We start from the raw sequence: 21,474 nt of genomic DNA, 5'->3' as shown, positions 1-21,474 counted from the left end.
GTTCGACCCACTCACCCCTTACGATTCTAGACACTGGACTTAGATGCAGGAGCGTTTATAGTGCAGAAAATTTCAACCAGACCAGATTTGAAGACCAGGGTTTAAATGGAAAAGGCTTTTATTGTGCACTAGGGACTATTGTCCATGAATACTTTTACACAGTTCTAAAAGACATATGCATAACTACACGAATACTTTGACACAGTTCTAAAAGACATATGCATAACTACACGAATACTTAGACACAGTTCTACTAGACATATTCTTGACTGTAAGATGGGGAACGTACGACACATCGCAAACTTGACCAACACATATTCATTTACACACCCACGTTTATTCAAAACACCCTCCCCTCTACACTAAAACTATGTCCAGGATGTGCAGGATTGGGGTACATGCTCACCATGGGGCTATTACTGGGGTTACTGGCTGTTCGTGCTGCTTCTCCGCTGCTTTCCGTGAGGGTCGTGCTTGTCCCCTGAGTTTCTTCCTTCCGTTTCTTGCGTTCCTGGCCAGTCGTTGCGAGCGTTGCTGTCCCTGCTGCGAGCGTGTCTTTCTTGCCTGTCTTTTTCGTCTTCCTCCTGGCTTGCGTTCCTTGCAGGTTTTCTTGCATGAGTTGCAGGTTTCTTCTCGAGTTGCGTGCCGGTTCCTCTCTCTTGCACTTCGCTTCTTCTTGCCTGTCTTTTTTTCCTCCTGCATCCGTTTGATTGCGTTTAAAACCCAAAAGTCGTGGCCAGTTATACTATTCTGACCCGTCCTATCTCCCGCCAGATCTTGGGATCTCTTTGTTTAAAAGATATGTATGAGTTTTCTCTCTGATCTGCGCTTATGTCCGGGGGGTACCGGGGATGGCCAGACGGTGTTAATTGGTATTTCGTTGCGAGGTGATGGGTTTAACTGGTTTCCCATCACCTACCAGGTAGTTTTCTATGGGCTATTGTGCCCCCTTAACGAGATTAACTGTGTAGGTCGGCTTGGGGCATTGTGAGTATGCTGATGTCAGCGCCCCAGTGTCTGGACTTCGACCTGGTTTCGCAGGTTTCTGCATTGCCAATATCCATCCATTGTTCTGGCCGTGGCTTTGCAGAAACCTAGAGACTGGGCTGTAAGGTTTTTGCTTTTGTGGCTGGTCACGAGGTCCTGCGGCCATCTTAGGACCCACGGATTGTGACATCCCTTGGTAAAACTGACCGCAGCCTTTCTCCGCTATCAGCCCCAGTCTCCCGTTTAAAATGTCCAAACTGCAGCTCTTTGGTTTGGTGTTGCTTTCAGAATGAGGGAAAACTTCTCAAATCTTACAGAGGGAGGGAGGATAACGGCGGTTGAGCTGGATGCAATGGGGTGAGAGGGAGGGAGGGGAGGGTGCTGCACCAATGCAGAAGAGGTTTGGGCCCAACGGGTCCACTTGGTCTATTATTATTGTATTACTAAAACTCTCATCTTGTTTGTTCCGTATGTTTGCGCCGTTGTTTCTTTGTGCGGTTTTCATCCACAAAAAAAGGTACACGATAGCTCGAGCAATAATTTTAGCACCACCTTACTCACCTTTGTCCTGGGGACACATTCATCCAAGTTTCCTATGCCTTGCCATGTTCAGCGTATAACGTCACAATGGGACCCACACGAGTGACGGCCAATGGGGGGGGGGGGGGGCACGATGACCACCGGGGACGAGAGTGGCGGCCAATGGGGTGGGGGTTGTGGGCCAACGAGCTGTCGCTAACTCCCCTACTCTATCCCCCCTGAATCCCCCTCCTCTCCTTCCCCACTCACAAACTCCATCCCCCATCAACCCCCTCCGTATCCCTTATCCGCTCCACCCCCACGTGAGGGGGGATGAAGTGGGTAAGGGGGGCAGGGGGAGTGGAAAGGGGAATAAGGGGGGTTGAGGGGAGAGAGGAGGAGGGGGGATGGAGGGGTTGAGTGGGTAAGGGGGAAGGGGAGGGGTTATGAGGAGATGGGGGGATAAGTGGGCTTGAAGGGAGATGGTGGGTGAGGGGGGATGGTGTGGGGGAGGAAGGAGGGGAGTTCAGGGGGGATGGAGTGGGTTCAGGGGTGAGGGGAGGAGTGGGGGATAAGGGAGATGGAGGGGGATTCAGGGGGAATGGAGTGGGTGAGAAGTGGGGGATAAGGGGAGTTAGGGGATGGGGTGGGGAGGAGATAAGGGAAGTTGAGGAGGGATGGGGTGGGGGATGGGGAGTGGGGAAGAGGAGGGTGCTAGACCAATGCAGGAGAGGTTGGGGGGTTGATGGGGGATGGAGTGGATGAGGGAGGGGGGGATCAAATGCGTCAGTTGAGGGCAGGGGGAATAGGGTTCAGGGGCATCGATTGGGTGAGTGGGGGGGATAAGGGGGGGGAGGAGAGGGTGCTGGACCAATGCAGGAGAGGTTTGCTGAGCCCACAAGCTGCAGCTATCTTTAATAGATGTGCATCCCCCCCCCCCCTCGGCGTGCCCCGTGCCTGACCTTCCTCCCATGGTGCAGCACGGCGGCTGCAGTGCTGGCGGCCTGGAACCAAGGTGAGTGGCTCCCTCTCCCCTTCCCTCCTCTCCCCTTCCCTCCTCTCCCCTTCCCTCCTCTCCCCTTCCCTCCTCTCCCCTTCCCTCCTCTCCCCTTCCCTCCTCTCCCCTTCCCTTCCCTTCCCTCCTCTCCCCTTCCCTCCTCTCCCCTTCCCTCCTCTCCCCTTCCCTCCTCTCCCCTTCCCTCCTCTCCCCTCCCCTTCCCTCCTCTCCCCTTCCCTCCTCTCCCCTTCCCTCCTCTCCCCTTCCCTTCCCTCCTCTCCCCTTCCCTTCCCTCCTCTCCCCTTCCCTTCCCTCCTCTCCCCTTCCCTTCCCTCCTCTCCCCTTCCCTTCCCTCCTCTCCCCTTCCCTTCCCTCCTCTCCCCTTCCCTTCCCTCCTCTCCCCTTCCCTCCTCTCCCCTTCCCTCCTCTCCCCTTCCCTCCTCTCCCCATCCCTTCCCTCCTCTCCCCTCCCCTCCTCTCCCCTCCCCTCCTCTACTCTTCCCTTCCCTCCTCTCCCCTTCCCTCCTCTCCCCGCACAGCCCCGGGGGATATTTCCCCGCCCGGCAACGGGCTTCGTCAGTTGGAGAGGGTTGCCGGGCCTGCAGGATCGTCAGTTGGGGGAGGGTTGCCCCAGCAGAGATTTGGACCCAACGGGTCTAGGTCCACCCCAGTCTAGTGCAGTAATAAAACTGAGTTGTCTAGAGTTTCCTTTCAGATCTATTTTATAACTAGACCATGTGGACCAGTTGGGCCCAAACCACTCCTGCATTGGTGCAGCACCCTTCCCTTTTCTTCCCCCTCCCTCTCCTCTCTCCCTCCTCCCCCCTCCCTCCCCTCCTAACCCCCCTCCACCCGCCCCTCCTCCCACCCCCACCTCCCCTCCCTCACAGTTTAAGAATAAGGGGTAGACCATTTAGGACTGAGATGAGGAAAAACCTATTCACCCAGAGAGTTGTGAATCTAGAATTCTCCGCCATAGAAGGCAGTGGAGGCCAATTCACTGGCTGTTTTACGAGAGAGTTAGATTTGGCTCTTGGGGCCAAAGGAATCAAGGGATATGGGGAAAAAGCAGGAACAGGGTACTGATTTTGATGATCAGCCATGATCATATTGAATGGAAGTATTGGCTCGAAGGGCTGAATGGCTTACTCCTGCTCCCATTTTTCTATTTTCCTACACTAAAGCTTCACAAAATGCAGATGAGGCTGTAGCTGACAAATTTTGGAGTATCACAATTTAGCCACGGCCTAAAGATACTGCAGATTTACTGGAATAGCATCAAGTTTATAGGACTTCATTTACATGGTCAGCTGATGGAATACTCAGAGCAAGGATTTTTAGAGCCCATATGGTTTGATGGAGTGAGAATTTATTTTCTGTGGCAAAACTATTGACTGAGGACACAGGTAGTAAGATAATTAGTTTTAAGAGTATTTGGTTAAATATGGAGATATGAAATACAGATTGTTTTTGTTCACTGCATCTGCACATTGTTGATATGGCCAGCACTTACTATCAATCCCTAATTTCACTTTGAATCGAGTGCCTTGCTCGACCATTTCAAAAGTTGGAAATCAACTGCATTGATTTGTCTGGTGTAAAAGTGGCACATTTTCTTCATTAAAAGGCATTACTGAACCAGAAACGGTTGTGCTGATAATTCACTGGCTTCAAGGTTAGTATTCCGACTATAGATCCTATATATCCTGTGGCTATCAAACTGTACAATTCCTCCCCCTTCTGTTGTGGGGTAGGCCGAGGATACAGGTAGCAAGATAATTAGTTTTAAAAGGGTATTTGGTTAAATATCTTTGCACACCCCCAATCCTTTCCACTTGTCACTTTAATTTCATGTTTCATGGATGTTGTGTTTTTATGACTGTTTGCAGATAACAGAACTTTATTGTCATTCGGTATAAATACCGAACGAAATTTCAGCAGTCACAAAACACAGCAAAAAAAGAAAAGAACACATGACACACGACCCCAACACAAACATCCATCACAGTGACTCCAAACACCCCCTCACTGTGATGGAAGGCAACAAAACTTCCACTCTCTTCCCCCCGCACCCACCGACAGGCAGCTCGACCCCTGCCGAGGCGACCGGCACGCACAGCCCCCGCAAGGGGATGGAAGGCCCCGCGGCCGAGCCGCACCGGGCACTGAAACGTCCCGTGGCCGAGCCGCGCCGGTGATGTTAAGTCCAGCAGCCGCGCCGGGCGATGGAAGGCCCCGCGGCCGAGCCGCACCGGGCGCTGCTAAGTCCCCCGGCCGAGCCGCACCGGGCGCTGCTAAGTGCCGCGGCCGAGCCGCACCAGGCACTGAAACGTCCCGCGGCCGAGCCGCGCCGGGCGATGGAAGGCTGCGCCGGGCGCTGCTAAGTCCCGCGGCCGAGCCGCACCGGGCACTGAAACGTCCCGCGGCCGAGCCGCACCGGGCGATGGAAGGCCCCACGGCTGCGCCGGGCGCTGAACCGTTCCGCGGCCGAGCCGCACCGGACAATGGAAGGCCCCGCGGCCGAGCCGCACCAAGCGCTGAACCGTCCCGCGGCCGTACCGTGCGATGGAAGGCCCCGCGGCCGAGCCGCGCCGGGCACTGTTAGGTCCCGCGGCCGAGCCGCGCCGTCGATGTTAAGTCCAGCGGCCGAGCCGCGCCGGGCGATGGAAGGCCGAGCTGCGCCCCGGGGAAGAGACCTAATAAAAGAAAGGTTTCCCCCGCCGCCACCCCCCCCCCCCCCCCCCCCCGCCACCCCACACATACACAGCCAAAAACAGAAACAAAAACCATCCCAACACCGACACAAACAAAAAAAAGGAAAAAAGACAAACAGACTGCCAGAGAGCCGCAGCCGTTAGGCGCCGCCACACATTTGTCAGCCTGGTGGGATCAATTTCCCACCAGGATAAATAAAGTTCTATTGTATCGAATTAAATAAATTTTGAATGAACAAATTTACTTCACCAGAAGAAATGGCAGGGTTTGAACTCGTGTCCAGATTAACGTCCAGGCTTTTTAAACTTTACCATTATACCAATTACCGTGCATGCAGTTTCAGTGATTTTAAGATAATTTTATAACTACTAAAAAGGAAGTATTTGCAAAATTATGGGAAAGGACTAAAGAGTGAAGTTTATAGCATGGACATGATGGGCCAATGACTGTCTTCTGTGCTGTACAATTCTATGAAAAGAGGCTGCTTCGTGCAGAGCAATCATTTGGAGATTTCAAGGAGCAATGAAACAGGCGTACAAAAGGAAGAAAAAGCTCTGCTCTTTGGCAATTAGTCCTATCAGGTGACTTATACCCTTCAAGTGGGCACATAAAATAGCAAATAAAGTATAATTTTTAAAAATTGGGGGGGGGGGGCAAATAGCATAATGGTGGCTCTATTGCTATTTTAAATATGGTACTTCGCTCAACTGACCTCCAGTCACTGATTATAGAATGACACTGGCACATTAATAGAAGACAAATCAGTATAAGTGGTGTTTTTTGAATATCTTGGTACGTTTTCAATTCAATGTGCAAGAATATTGATAGAGTTGTCATACAACGTGGAATCGGGCCCTTCGGTCCAATTTGCCATTGCTGATTAACATAGCCCATCTACACTAGTCCTACTTCCATATACCCACCACCCTTTGTGTATAAAGAAAAAGTTACCCCTTGGGTTCATATTAAATCTCTTCACCTTTCAATCTGGTTCTTGATTCTCCTACTCTGGGTGGAAGACGTTGTGCATTCAATCTATTTATTCCAAATTGTCCTTTTACAATTGATAACTGTTACTTTGCAGTGTGAATATGATAGAAGAACATTTTAACTTGCTTCTAGTTCACTAAAATATATTCATGGAAACAATGTTTTATTTCAAATAAGTGCTTTAAGCCTAAAGGATCAATCACAATGAGTCAGGATTCTGATTATCCATCAGCACAACATGATACCAAGGTCATTGTTAAGTGGTATAAAATCCACATAGCTAACAACACCATAGCCTTTTCACCCTATTATGCTTACGCTTACTCTTAAAGTGCTGTCCAACCTCCTCTCGCACCCTTGCTTTTCACCCAAGTGTACAATTTTCTCCTTGCCTTTATGAAAGTTTTTGTGGGACTGAATTCCATCACTGTTCAAAGAAAACTCCATCACTGTTCAAAGAAAACTCCTTGCACAAGAACTTAAAGTAGTGCATCCCACAGCGTCTGTGCTAACAATTATGCCAAGTTAAACTAACGCAAGCACGTGAACCATATCCCTCGATTTGCTGCATATTCATGTACCTATTTAAAAGGCTCTTAAATGTCCTGACTGCATCTGCCTCCATCAACACCTCTGGCAATGCATTCCAGGATATATATCACAAACATGTCCCAGAGCATATCTTTGCAGATCTCTACAGGTCGCAGACCTGCAGCCAGAATAACTCCCTTCCACCACAATCTTTTGTCTTTTATGAGTAAGCCAGTTCTGAATCCAATCACCCAAGTCCACGTGGATCATGCCATTTTAATCTTCTGGATCAGCCTATCATGAGAGACATTATCAAATGTCTTACCAAAATCCATGTGGACATCCACAGCCCTACCCTTATCCATCACCTCCTCAAAACTCAAGTTCATAAGACATGACCAGCCACGTTGACTGTCCCTAATTAGCCCATTCTCTTCCAAGTACGTGTAATTCCAAGCTCAAAGAATTCTCACCAATAGCGTCTCTACCAATGACTTGAGGCTCACCAGCCTATAAACCCCTTGAAGATCTCTATTTCCCTTAAACAAAGGAACAAAATCGGCTCCTTGATTCCTCCAGGACCTTGCCTGCAGCTAGAGAACATAAATTCTTTGTCAAAGCCCCTGAAATCTCTCTTGCCTCTCAATAATCTGTGAAAGATCCCTTCAGACACTGAGGATTTATCCACAATGCTCTCCAAGAGCCCCAACATCTCCTCCTTGATCTCAAAGTGTCATAGCATATTAGCATTTCCAGTACCGATCTCAGTGTCCTCTCACTGTCTTCTTAATTTTGAGTATGTTTATCTGGTCTCCCTTTTGGCAACACTGCTCTGAGAATGTCAGCATTTTTCATCCTTCCACATAACTGAAGTACCTCATCCTTGATATTATTCAGCTAGATATCTCAACACTTGCCTAGACCATGACAGCCCTTCAGAACCTTAACACACGATTTTCTAGGGGAGAACTAACCAGTAATTTGTTAAAATTCAGCACAACTTTTTTTCATTTAATGCTCCAGGTCACAAAGCCAAGTATTCTAAATTCTTAGCTTCCTTACTAAACTGCTGTGCCATTATCAAAGTCAGTAAATGTATCATTCGGGTCCCATTCCTGTACATTCAACAATTAGCTTATTGTGCCTCCCAAGCAGGTTGTGTTTATCTACATTAATTCTTTGTGTCTGCTCATTTTGTCATTCTACACCCTCCTGAAGTCTGCTCCTTTCCTGTTCACTACTTACTAAGTCGTCAAATTCTGCTTCATTCACAAACTTATACCATAATACGTCATTTATCTCAAGGTCATAAATAAGAAAAACAGTGGTCATAATGTAAATGTGTAGGGACCTACACTGGTCATTTTTCTATTTTCTAAATAGATCTATTCGGATGTACAATTTTCATTGATTTTTGTACTTTCAGTAAAGTTATGAAGTGTTGACACTAAAATTGTATAACTTTTCATCAGCATCAAAAAATATTTTGCACTTAATTTCTTGGAAGTTGCTCGTGCTAATTGATCATTTGGTGTCAATGATCCGGTATGATTACACACAACCTTTCCAAGGAAAAGCTACTGGTCCGGTTACCCATCCAGGCATCTCAGCTCATGTGTCATTTGGATGGAGTTGCAACAGTGAAGGGCAATAGTCACATTATGTAGCACGTCCATGCCAACCAAGATGCCCATCTAGGCTAATTCCATTTGCTGCTTTTTGGCCTATATCCCTCTAAGACTTTCCCATCCATGTAACCATCCAAATGTATTTTAAATATTGCAGTTGTACCTGCCTCAATTACCTCCACTGGCACATCATTCAATTATACTCCCTGCTATCTGCACAATCCTATCCCTGGGATACACTTTAAATCTTTCCCCTTTTGACTTGAACCAATGCCATTTAGTTTTAGATTCTCTTACCCTGAGAAACAGATTGAGACTATGCCCTTCAGAATTTTACAAACCTCTTTATGGTCAGCACTCGGCCGCCTCCTTGCAGTTCAACTTATCGAATCTCCATAAAACTCTAGCCTTCCAGTCCAGGCAATATTCCTGTGAATTGTTTGTCCTTTCTCTAGCTTAATTACATCATTCATACAGCCAGGCAACCAGGTCTGCATCCCATCTCCTATACACTGCCTTGGCCAATAAAGGCAGGTATTTCATATGCCTTCTTCATCACTCTTTTCTACCTGCGTGACCAGTTTTGGGGAACAATGTACTTGTACCCAAGATCTCACTGTTCAGTGCACTCTCCAGGGTCCAGCCAGTCGCTTTATGTCCTGGCCTGGTTTAACTTCCCAAAATACATCACTTTGTACTTGGCTGATTAAATTCCATCAGCCATTCCTTGCTCTGTTGTCCAGTTGATCTAGATTCTGTCATGACCTTAAACCTCGTAATTGTCCACCACACTACAGATGTCATGTGCAAACTTAGTAATCGTACCACCTACATTCCATTCTAAATCATTAACGTATATTATGATCCATGAGGACACAGCACTGACCCTTGTGGCACACTAGGTCTCCAATCTGTAAAGCAATCATCCATGAGTACCCTCTGCTTCTGACCACCAAGCCAGTTTTGAATCCAAGATGTTATCTCGCCTTGGATCCCATGTATTCTAACATTCTGGACCAGCCGGCCTTGCTAAAGCCCATGCAGACAATATTCACCAACTTGCTCGTTAATCCTTTTGATCACCTTAAAAAAATGTCAGAAGTGAGATGTGATCTCAATAGACAATAGGTGCAGGAGTAGGCCATTCAGCCCTTCGAGCCAGCACCGCCATTCAATGCGATCATGGCTCATCACTCTCAATCAGTACCCCGTTCCTGCCTTCTCCCCATACCCCCTCACTCCGCTATCCTTAAGAGCTCTATCCAGCTCTCGAAAGCATCCAACGAACTGGCCTTCACTGCCTGTCAGAGGCAGAGAATTCCACACCTTCACCACTCTCTGACTGAAAAAGTTCTTCCTCATCTCCGTTCTAAATGGCCTACCCCTTATTCTTAAACTGTGGCCCCTTGTTCTTGACTCCCCCAACATTGGGAACATGTTTCCTGCCTCTAATGTGTCCAATCCCCTAATTATCTTATATGTTTCAATAAGATCCCCCCTCATCCTTCTAAATTCCAGTGTATACAAGGCTAATTGCTCCAGCCTTTCAACATACGACAGTCCCGCCATTCCGGGAATTAACCTAGTGGCCTCCACTGCCACTATAAGCGAGGTCGGTATCTCGATTGCGCATGCCCAGGTCATAGGTGTTAAACATTCTTGCCGGTTGAGCTGCTGCGTGTATACAGAACTGCGTTTCATCCGTATTTTCCAGTTTGGCTTCTTCGAGGTAAGAAAATACTGTTTTCAAAACTATTAACTAGGTGTATTTATGGTTAATTTACACAAAACTACGATGATTTTGTTGGTTTTATGCTGTATGCTTCGGTGAGTGAGCGAGATCGTGGTGATGAATAAAAAGCATTTTTTATTGTTTTTTGTTTTGGAGGGGCGGGAGAATACAATACAATATATCTTTATTGTCATTGTACCCAGGGGTACAACGAGATTGGGAATGCGCCTCCCATACGATGCAATAATTTAAGTAATTTAGACACAGCAACCCAACGGAACAATTGTAACAGTTTTAGAAAGTGCAAGTTGATCTATGCGTTGTGACCATCCGGCTCAGCAGGACTGGTTCATAGCAGCTATGGCCCTGGGGATGAAGCTGTTCCTGAGTCTGGAGGTGCGGGTGTAGAAGGCCTTGTATCGTCTGCCCGATGGAAGGAGTTCGAACAGACTGTTGCAGGGGTGTGAAGAGTCTTTGTGGATGCTGGTGGCTTTTCTGAGGCATCGTGTGTTGTAGATGCCCTCCAAGTCTGGTAGCTGTGTTCTGATGGCCCTCTGAGCTCTATGGACTACCCGCTGTAGAGCTTTCCTTTCTGCCTCCGTGCAGCTGAGGTACCACACAGGGATGCCATGCGTTAGGATGCTCTCTATGGTGCAGCGGTAGAAGGTCGTCAGCAGCTGTTGGGGTAGACCAGACTTTTTCAGTGTTCTTAGGTAGAACAGTCTTTGCTGTGCCTTCTTGACCAGCGCAGCAGTGTTATTGGACCATGTTAGGTCCTCCGAAATGTGAGTGCCCAGAAACTTGAAGCTAGACACTCTCTCCACACTGTCCCCGTTGATAACCTACGGGTCCCCGTTGTGACCTACGGAAGTTGATGATCAGCTCCTTGGTCTTGATGGTATTTAGGGACAGGTTGTTCTCCGAGCACCAGTCCGCCAGGTTCTGCACCTCCGCTCTATAGTTTGTTTCATCCCCGTTGGTGATAAGCCCGATCACCGTTGTGTCGTCTGCAAACTTGACAATGGTGTTGGTGTCGAATACAGGAACACAGTCGTGTGTGAAGAGGGAGTAGAGCATGGGGCTCAGAACACAGCCCTGTGGTGTGCCGGTACTCGGGGTGATAGTGGAGGACAGGTGCGGGCCCATTCTCACTGCCTGCGGTCGTTCCAGCAGGAAATCCAGGATCCAGTCACATAATGACGAGCTGAGGCCTAGCTGGTGGAGTTTGGTGATGAGCTTGGTGGGGATGACCGTGTTGAAGGCGGAGCTATAGTCTATGAATAGCATCCTCACGTACATGCCCTGTCTCTCTAGGTGAGTCAGGACAGTGTGAAGAGCCAGAGAGATGGCGTCCTCTGTGGATCTATTTGCCCTGTATGCAAATTGATGTGGGTCCAGTGAGTCAGGGATGCTGGATTTGATGTGTGAGAGGACCAGCCTTTCAAAGCACTTCAAGGGCGGCACGGTAGCGCAGCGGTAGAGTTGCTGCTTTACAGCGAATGCAGCGCCGGAGACTCAGGTTCGATCCTGACTACGGGTGCTGCACTGTAAGGAGTTTGTACGTTCTCCCCGTGACCTGCGTGGGTTTTCTCCGAGATCTTCGGTTTCCTCCCACACTCCAAAGACGTACAGGTATGTAGGTTAATTGGCTGGGTAAATGTAAAAATTGTCCCTAGTGTGTGTAGGATAGTGTTAATGTGCGGGGATCGCTGGGCGGCACGGACTTGGTGGGCCGAAGGGCCTGTTTCCGGCTGTATATATATGATATGATATGATATGACTATTGGCGTTAGGGCAACCGGGCGATAGTCATTCAGGTTGGAGATCTTTGCTTTTTTCGGCACCGGAACTATGATAGCCGACTTCAGGCACTTGGGGACCGTAGCCAGAGATAATGACAGGTTAAAGATCCTGGTGAATACCTCAACCAGCTGTACAGCACAGTCCTTCAGTACACTTCCTTAAACTCCATCCGGTCCTGCAGCCTTGCGTGGGTTGACCCTTTGCAGAGCGCGTTGTACCTCCTTTGTGCTCATTTGCAAGACCTGTCCCTCCGCCTCGGCTGGGGTTCTTCCACTCAAGGTGGTTTTGCCAGTTTCAAAGCGGGCAAAGAAGGTGTTAAGCTCGTTGGTCAGTGCCTTATCGCTGTGGGGGCAGGCAGGGCTGCTCTTGTAGCCAGTGATGTTCCCGACACCCTGCCACATGCTTCTGGTGGTCTTCCACCCGTTGCCTGTGGGTGTCTTTGGCCCTTTTAATACCTTTGTTCAGGTTTGATCTGGCAACACTGTATGCTGAAGTGTCACCAGATTTAAAGGCATTGTTGCGTGCCCTCAGCAGGTTCTGTACCTCCTTGTTCATCCAGGGTTTCCGGTTTGGGAACATCTTTATCTCCTTGTCCTCCGTGACATTCTCCACACAGCAGTTGATGTAGGAGAGCACAGTGGATGCGTATTCCTCCAAGTCTACCTCTGAACCGTAGGTGGCCTGTTGTGCAAACAGGTCCCAGTCGGTGCGATCAAAGCAGTCCTGGAGTTGTAGGGTGGCATCCTCGGGCCATATTTTGACCCTTTATTGTGGGTTTGGTCTTGCGGATGAGGGGATTGTATGCGGGCAGTAGAAACAGTGAGAGGTGATCGGATTGTCGCAGGGGTGGGCAGTGGAGAGCTCTGTAGGCGTCCTTTACGTTGGTGTACACCTTATCCAGTGTGTTTGAGCCCCTGGTAGGGCACTGCACATGCTGATGGAATTTGTGGAGCGTGGCTCGTAGGTCGACCTGATTGAAGTCCCCTGCAACAATGAAGGCACCGTTGGGGTGGGCATCCTGCTGCTTGCTGATGGCCGAGTGCAGCTGTGCTAGCGCTAGGTTAGCATTAGCCTGTGGGGGAATGTATACGGCCATGATGATGACCACCGAAAACTCCGGCGGCAGATAGAATGGCCTACATTTGAGCAGTAGGTACTCCAGGTCTGGGGAACAGTGGCGCTCTATTGCGGAGTGGTTGGTGCACCAGTCATTGTTGATGCAGAGCCCACCGCCCTTGCTCTTACCTTTGTTCTATCAGCACGATGTAGTGACCGGTTCATTAGCTCCACAGCCCCGTCGGGAACCAGCGCGTTGAGCCACGTGAAATGAAATGAAACGTATGATTTCTATAACTATCAATAGACTTTGTGTAGTACAAAACTTAGTCACGTGTCTCCTGACTAATCATGTCTCTTCTGATTCCCATAACATTAGATAATTATAATCAGTATTTGACATTCCAATTTTCTACCATTAATTTTGTGATTGTATAAATTAGTTCAATGTACTTGCACCATTTTCTTTTGCATTGTAACTTGTACCGACCGGTATGTAATGGACATGCTTACCGGACCCTATTTGAATTACCATATGATTGACTTTGTTATTTATTTTGTTTTATATGTTACTGGGCAAAGCCATGTGAATTTGTGCAATTTTGGGCTGTGGGAGTAGCACGTATCACCTGAATAAGTGGATGCAGAATGTGTGTGACGGCCACAACTGTAGATTTTTGCAAAGGGAAACTGTTTCTGCCAAAACAGTGCTACTCCCACAGCCCAAAATTGCACAAATTCACATGGCTTTGCCCAGTAACATCTAAAACAAAATAAATAACAAAAAACAATCGTATGTTAATTCAAATAGGGTCCTGTAAAGTTACAATGCAAAAGAAAATGGTGCAAGTATATTGAACTAATTTATATAATCACAAGATTATAACAGAAAATTAGAATGTGAAATACTGATTAAAATTATCCAATGTTATGGGAATCAGAAGAGACTCGAGACTAAGTTTTGTACTACACAGCTTTACTTACACATGTACATGCAGAACTCATTTAGAAGTCTATTGATAGTTATCGAAATCATACATTTCATTTCATTCTCCACCCCCCCCTCCCCCAAAACAAAAAACAATTTAAAAATGTTCATCGTCACGATCTTGCTCACTCACCGAAGCATAAAGCAATAAAACCAACAAAATCATCGTAGTTTTGTACAAATGAACCATAAATGCACCTAGTTAACTGTGTTGAAAGCAGTGTTTTCTTACCTTGAAGAAGCAAAACTGGAAAATACGGATAAACGCAGGTCTGTATACACGCAGCAGCTCAGCCGGCGAGAATGTTTAGCGCGAGTGACCTATGGCCTGGGCATGCACAGTCGAGATACCGAACTTGCTTATTCCTAATCAGTCCTCGCCTTTCCAAATGCAAATTAATCCTGTTCCTTGGAATCACTTCCAGTAAATTTAGAGTCAAGAGGATTTAATTATGGGTCACCAATGGAACTATGAAATTCTTACTCACAGCAGCATAGCAGGCCTGTACATACAATACGCATACTTACATATAATAAACAAGAATTAAATAAATTAAAACAACCAATAATGCCAGGTTCACTAGTCTTTCATTCCCTTGCAGCCCTCCTAAATAAAGGTAAAAGATCAGCCACCCTCTAATGTTCTAGTACCTCATCCACGGCTAACAAAGGTACAAAAATCTCTGCCGGGACCTTGGCAAATTCCTTCCATGCTTCCCACAACATGCTAGAATGCACCCAGTCAGGCCTCAAATATATCAACCTTTATACGTTTCAATCCTGCCAATTCCTCCTTCATAACATAGATGTGTTTCTGGATATTGCTGTTCTCTTCCTTGAATGCAATAGCTTTTTTTGTCATTTCCACAGTAAATGCAGATGAGAAGTATCCATTTTAGATCTTACCCATCTCCTGTGTCTCTACCTGTAGATTACCACATGAAAAGTACTGACTCGCTCACTAGTTACCCTTTCGCTCTCAATATAATTACGGAATCTTTTAGGATTCTTCTTTATCTTATCTACTAGCAATATCTCGTGGCCTTTTGATTGCCTTAAGTATACTTCTTCATCCATTATAGTCAAGGGATTCACTTATCCCAGTATCCTATGTGTGGCATATGCTGCTGCCTTTTTCCTGCCCACAGCCTCACTATCCCTTATCAACCAGGTTCCATAACAAGCATTCCAAATTATAATATAGAATTGTTTCTGAAGGAAAATTTGACATTTATTTTCTCCAAGATGAAACCTACTGCAGCAAACCTTTGTGAATCTGCTAAATCGGAGGTGATCTTGTTCTCTTCCTGTACCAGTCAGTCATCTTATGAGACTGTTTTGCCAAAATCAACAGGCCAGTTTATAGATAATTGAAATACAATTCTATTGAGGGAAGGAGGAGTATATAACAAATTTGTTGTATTAGCCCAGGTACAGACAATCAATGAAAGAGGGGCCCACTGCCTTGGGTTAAAATCCTTTACTCCCACTGAGACATTTTTGAGGTATAGTCACATTTGCAATATAATAAGAATTGGCTATTATGTTCAATGCATCATTCTAGAAGTGCGAATAATTATTTATAGTATTGTTTGCATGGGAAATACTGGCCAAACTATTCCAAGATGGTGAAAGGATCTCATTAATCTAAAAAAGCTAGTTTAACTTACCAGAACAAAATGGTAGTAATAAAAGACACACGCCCTTAATATACCACCTATCTGCCTGGATTAAGAGGCCAGATAATGGAAGACAAGTTTTGTTTTTTATTCATTTTTGTGGACTGTGGGAAATGCCGCGGAAAATGGATCAGCTTCAGAAATGAGCGGAGAAATGGCAGGTGGAGTTTAATCGAAGCAAGTGTGAGGTGTTGCACTTTAGGGGGTTGAATGTAAGAGGAAAGTATGCAATTAATAGCGACCCTTAACAGCGTTGATGTACAGAGGGCATTTTGAAGTCCACAGAAGAACGGTGTATTCAATTCTCAATCTGTTGTTACTTATTGTGTAGTTTCTGATATGAATCTTTTTTTTGCTGTATTAGTCTTGGGGAAGGGAACATCAGCAGATATTGGTATCTGCAGAAAAGCAAATGCTTGGAATGAGGGAATAGTGGAGTACATTAAACTTACCTCTGTTTTCTTTCAATTCAGATTGCTGCAGAAATTCTCGTATTACCACAACCTCCATAGATGCCAAATCTCTACATGAAGAACAAATTGTAAGTAAAAAGATTTTTGAAAATATTCTGCTTACTGTGATCTTGACCCTAAAATGGCATGCAGCACTCTGGAGTGACATTTTCTGAAGGAACAGTGTTATTAAAATGACAGGCACACCTCAAAAACCTAATTCCCTGCGTAAAAAAGAGTTAAGCGGAAATAACGTCATTATATGAATGTCTGATGCAGGAATTGTATATTTCACAACCGGAAGCTTATTTGAGTGGTAGGATTCAATATGGATATTGTCACATAGAACATAACTCAGTGGATCAGACAGCATATCTAAAGAATGTGGGTAAACGATGATTTTGTTTGGGACCCATCTTCAGATCGATTGTGGTAGAGGGGAGTAAGCTGGAAAGGAGGTGGGGAGGGGCAAAGCCTGGCAAATGGTAGGTGGATTGACAGATGGCTGATTAAAGGCTTAAGATAAAAAGTGGACTAAATGAGACAAAAAAGGGTGTCGGGTAAGGAGTGAGACAAAGCCAGAGGGAAAGTTACAGGTGGAAGGAGACAGGAAAGAGAAGGGGGGGTATTGTTTCCTAAAATTGGAGAATTCAATGTTCCTGCCTTTTGTGTTGTAAAGTACTCAAGTGAAATATGAGGTGCTGTTCCCCCAGTTTGCATGTGGCCTCACTCTGGCAATGGAGGAGGTCCCGGGTAGAAAGTATGGGAAGGGGAGTTAAAATGATTAGCAACTGGGAGATTCAGCAGGCCTTGATGGAAGTGTTGAAACAGTCGCCTAGCCTATACTTGAGTCTCGCTGATGTAAAGAAGGCCGCAGATGGAGCACCAAATGCAGTAGAGGAGGTGCATGTGAACCTCTGTCTCAACTGCATGGGCTGCTGTGGCCCCCTTGCGCTTTAATTTTCATATGCATAGCTTGATAAAAGTTTCACTCCACAATGAATATCTTGACCATGTTCAATGCCTATTTCTCATTTGAGAAAAAACTAAAATTCTGCCATTGGGCATATTCTGTGGAGTACAAAGAATCTCTCTCGTTTCTCTTTTTGTCCATTAACTCGGGCTTTGAATTGTAATGAGTGGATTTGATCAAAGTCTGAGGTGCTGTTTTGTGAAACAGGCTCATTGCTCAAGGTGGGCTAAGAAACAACATCTGCTGTATGATCTGAGATTATGCCTTCTAAAATTGATACAGTTGCTACCATATTTTAAAACATAGATTGGGAAATTGCAAGTTGCGACTGTTAAAAATACCACTGGAACATTTACAGATTCTTATTTTTTTCCAGCTCACGAGGCGTAATGAAACAGATGTAAGTCCAGAGGATCCGAATACAGATCAAGAGCTCAGCAGAAATGTAAAGGATTGTAACACATAGGGATACATTAGAAGAAACCATGGTTGTTTTAAATGAAAATTTGGTTTATTTTCCCCCCCACCATAAAGAACAGCTTCCATTAAAGGGACTGCTTATTCAGCTCAAAGAAACTCATGTATTGTTCAGGGTTACTATGGTTTCTTAGAGAATCTGTAAATGAGGCAATTCTAAATAGTGTGATACCTATCACTGAATGGAAAAGAAAACTGAATTCACTTTGCTGTATACAGTATTTGTGATTGTTTGGTGGGTCCAGAACAAATTACCTGTTCAGAAAGGTTACTCACATTTAAAGTAGAATATGTACCGCAATTTATAAAATCTTTGTCAACTAATAACTTTTCTTTCGGAGATGAGGTTCTGGCAAAATCTGATTTTTATTTATTAGTGCCAGCAAAAACAAAAACTTGTTTAAATTGCGTGGCACAATTAGTTATATTTATAAGTAGATTGATTGGGCTTCATGGTATGGGTGTTTGTAATAATTCTACAGTCCAAGAATTTAACTGCAACATTAATTGTTAATTATCAGATATTTTCACTTAACAGTTGAACCACAATGCTTCAAATATAGTTTTTAAAAATCTAAAGAATGTCTCAATTCTTAGTGCTTTACAGGTGTTCTCAGTTGTACAAAGGCCATCTGTAATTCTAGTTTTTTGTGATTGATTTGAATATTTCACACTTCCTGCAAAATCTTACATGCTGCAGCGTCATGTATTTTATCCATTTTTATACTTCTAAAAGTACTAAAGAAAGAGTGAATTATTAAAAACCTATTTTAATCCTTTAGTCATTTGCTGGTTCTAAAATGTAGAACAGAAATATTTACTTTGTATTAGTATTTTTAGGTGTGTTATGCCATTTGTCAATTTCATCTAGGTTCTATTTGAGTAATATATTTTTATACTGTGTTCAGTGGCTGACTAGCATATGGATAAATATACTTGATAATGTAGTGTTGCATATGTTAAGTTTTATTGTACCTATACTTAATTAAGCCATGAACCCAAATTGGACTTGGAAGTAAGACAACATCCTATCTTTATAATGCATTGGCATTAAATATATGAGAAGACTTGGCAATTGCATAAGCCGGGTACCTGAAACCCATGCCCATTATACAAAATTTGGCAAAGAAGCCACATTGTGAGTTTGGCTTGGTGAGTCAATAAAAAGATTGGAGCAAAATGGTAAACTGCTTAAATTATTTGGCACGTAATTAAAACCCATTGATGTACAACATCTTCGTACTTAAGTCAAACTTTTGGGTTATTGTAATTTGTTAACCTGACATAGTATGTAATTGTTGTGAAACAAGTGCCCATACTTGTATTCATTAATATTCTTTTAATGGTGCTTATTCATCTTCTGTTAAGAAAGAAAATGTAGGCTTATAGCTTCATGCCTAAGGACCATTTTCATGCGCATATAAACTAGTAACTATGTATGGTTCAAGTTATAAAAGTTTTCTTTTTCATTGAACCATATTCAGTGACAATTTCTTAGTGCCTTTTTATTTTTAATTTTTTTCGTACATACTTTATACAAATAAATGCATGTTATTGCTGTTGTGGGAAACTATGTGGGGGGGTGGGGGAGGGGAGTGGTATCCCCGACTCATGCTGGTATTTCACTTTTCATACATTTCCTCAAGTCCTGACAACCTATCACTTCTCACTTGTTCATGGAGAACTTTACCACTCTTGATTATGTCATTGGACTTTTTGACCATAAAGGACTTTGCAGCTGAATCCATTGGTGCCCTAACCTAACATCCACACACATGCACTTTCCCGTTTCTGTCAATAAGTAGCAAGATGACTTCTCTCCCTCCACCTCCCCCTGTCCCGTCCCTCACAAATCTATACATATAATGTGCTGAATCCAATTGGATAATCTATACTGCCACCTCACTCTGAGGTCAGATGATTCAGCAACATGTCTGGATTGAACAGAGAGCCTGTCTGGTTAGGGTAAATTTCTATTTAACAGTATCAGAATTTTACTGTAATATTGCCAGCTGTTATTTATTTACACATTGGGGCTGTGCTAACATTAAGTAGTAGTGAAGTTTTCCGATGTGTTCAAAGATACAAAATAGTTAACAATGTACTCAAGTACTTTATAAAATGACATGGTGAGAGTTGACCGATTTGCATTTCTATTTATATTAGGTTCCATCACTGACCAATTTTCTGATTCAATTGATTAAAGACATCTGGGTGCAGGTTTTCTTTAAAGATCTCTCTTGAGTGAAATCTTAACAGACCTTGCATTTTATCTAAAGGAAAAAAAATCAAGAAATCTGCATTTACTAATTCTGCATAAATGCAATGTTGGCAGAATTGTAACTAAAGGTTGTAGATAGATGCTGGTAAATAATGGCAGAATGTTTTTGAACATCTAGAGCTGATCCTGCAATTTCTTAGCGAAGGAAAGCAGCATAAACATATAGTAACAGTCTTCATAAAGTAAGTTACTTATAAACACCATAAAGAAAATCCCTTAACTTGTAGCTGCTTTTGAATGCTCTGACTACAGAACTTGTTTGCCAAAAGTTATTTTCTGAATTTAGTTTTGTAATTTAGTGCCACAGAATATAGTCAAAACATGCATTATCCATTAAAATAATAGCTATTATGCACATACAATATCTGTGTTTGATTTTATATCTTTAAAGGATGTGCTGATTGTATTCTGTGGATTTTTGATTGAATGCATTTTTACTGGATACTGTTTCATTGTCAAACATTTTGCATAACAAAATAAAATCAGTGTTAACTAATGTTCAGTAAATCTTGTTTTTGTTATTTGCAACGAGTAGATATGGCACATAACAGTTATGGGCTGTAGTGCTTTTGTATATCTCAATATTTCAGTTCCTTCCGATTCCTTCTCAAGAGTCAGAAATTTATAATTGTCATATATACTAACAACTGAGCAATAAAATTCTTACTTGCAGCAGCACGACAGACATGTAAACACAATACACAGATAATATATAATAAACAACATTTCAATAAATGATTAACCACAATGCAGGTGCAAAAAAAGCCCCCAAAGTCCTTAGTCCAACTTTTTCTGATCCGATTAACAGTGTTCAATCACAAAAAATAAAAGCCAAATATTTATACATTAGATGGGAATATGGAAGGCACAATTAGTAAGTTTGCAGATGACACTAAAGTGGGTGGTGTAGTATAGATAGCGAACATGGTTACCAAAAACAGCAGCAGAATCTTAATCAGTTGGGCAAGTGGGCCTAAGAATGGTTAATGGAGTTTTTTCCAGATAAGTATGAGGTGTTGCATTTTTGGAAGTCAAACCAGGGCAGAACTTTCACAATGACGGCCCTGGGTGGGTTGTAGAGCAGAGGGATCTAGGAATGCAGGTACATAGTTCCTTGAAAGTAGTGGCACAAAGTAAATAGGGTGGTCAAGAAGGCTTTCAGAAAACTGTCCGGTAAATATTGAGTGTAGAAGTTGGTGCTATGTTACAGTTGTACAGGATGTTGGTGAGGTCACATTTGCAATATTGAATTCAGTTTTGGTCACCTTGCTTGGGGAATAATGTTAAGCTGGAAATAGTGTAGAGAAGATTTGAGAATATTGTCAGGACTTGAGAGCCTAAGTTATATGAAGAGGTTGGGCAGTCTAGGACTTTATTCCTTGGACCACAGGAATACAAGGGGTGATCTTAGAGGTGTACAAGATCATGAGGGGAATAGCTAAGTTAAATGCAGAATTTTTTACCCAGAGTCGTGGAATCAAGAACTAGAGGACGTAGGTTTAAGGTGATGAGAGATTCAATAGGAGCATGAGAGAGCAACTATTTCACACACAGGGTGGTGGGTATGAGGAACGAAGAGGTAATTGAGGCAGGTACTATCTATATACTAAAACTCTCGCTTGTTCCTGAATTACAGCCAAAACGGTACACGAGTGCGTGACAATTT

At 44.3% G+C, this 21,474-nt stretch overlaps 1 protein-coding gene across 1 annotated transcript in view; it reads left to right on the top strand.

Moving 5' to 3' along the window:
- The window catches only part of LOC144600040 (uncharacterized), a 64,378-nt gene extending 44,102 nt beyond the window's left edge, over positions 1-20,276 (top strand). Inside the window, exons 4-5 of the mRNA XM_078411393.1 lie at positions 16,099-16,166; positions 17,427-20,276. Coding sequence (XP_078267519.1) covers positions 16,099-16,166; positions 17,427-17,516 — 158 coding nt within the window. The 3' untranslated portion in view covers positions 17,517-20,276. The remainder of the gene's footprint in view (positions 1-16,098; positions 16,167-17,426) is intronic.
- Positions 20,277-21,474: the final 1,198 nt, after the last annotated feature.

The sequence above is a fragment of the Rhinoraja longicauda genome, chromosome 14 (assembly GCF_053455715.1).
Source record: "Rhinoraja longicauda isolate Sanriku21f chromosome 14, sRhiLon1.1, whole genome shotgun sequence".
Lineage (NCBI taxonomy): Eukaryota > Metazoa > Chordata > Chondrichthyes > Rajiformes > Arhynchobatidae > Rhinoraja > Rhinoraja longicauda.
This window is presented reverse-complemented; position numbering and strand designations above follow the sequence as displayed.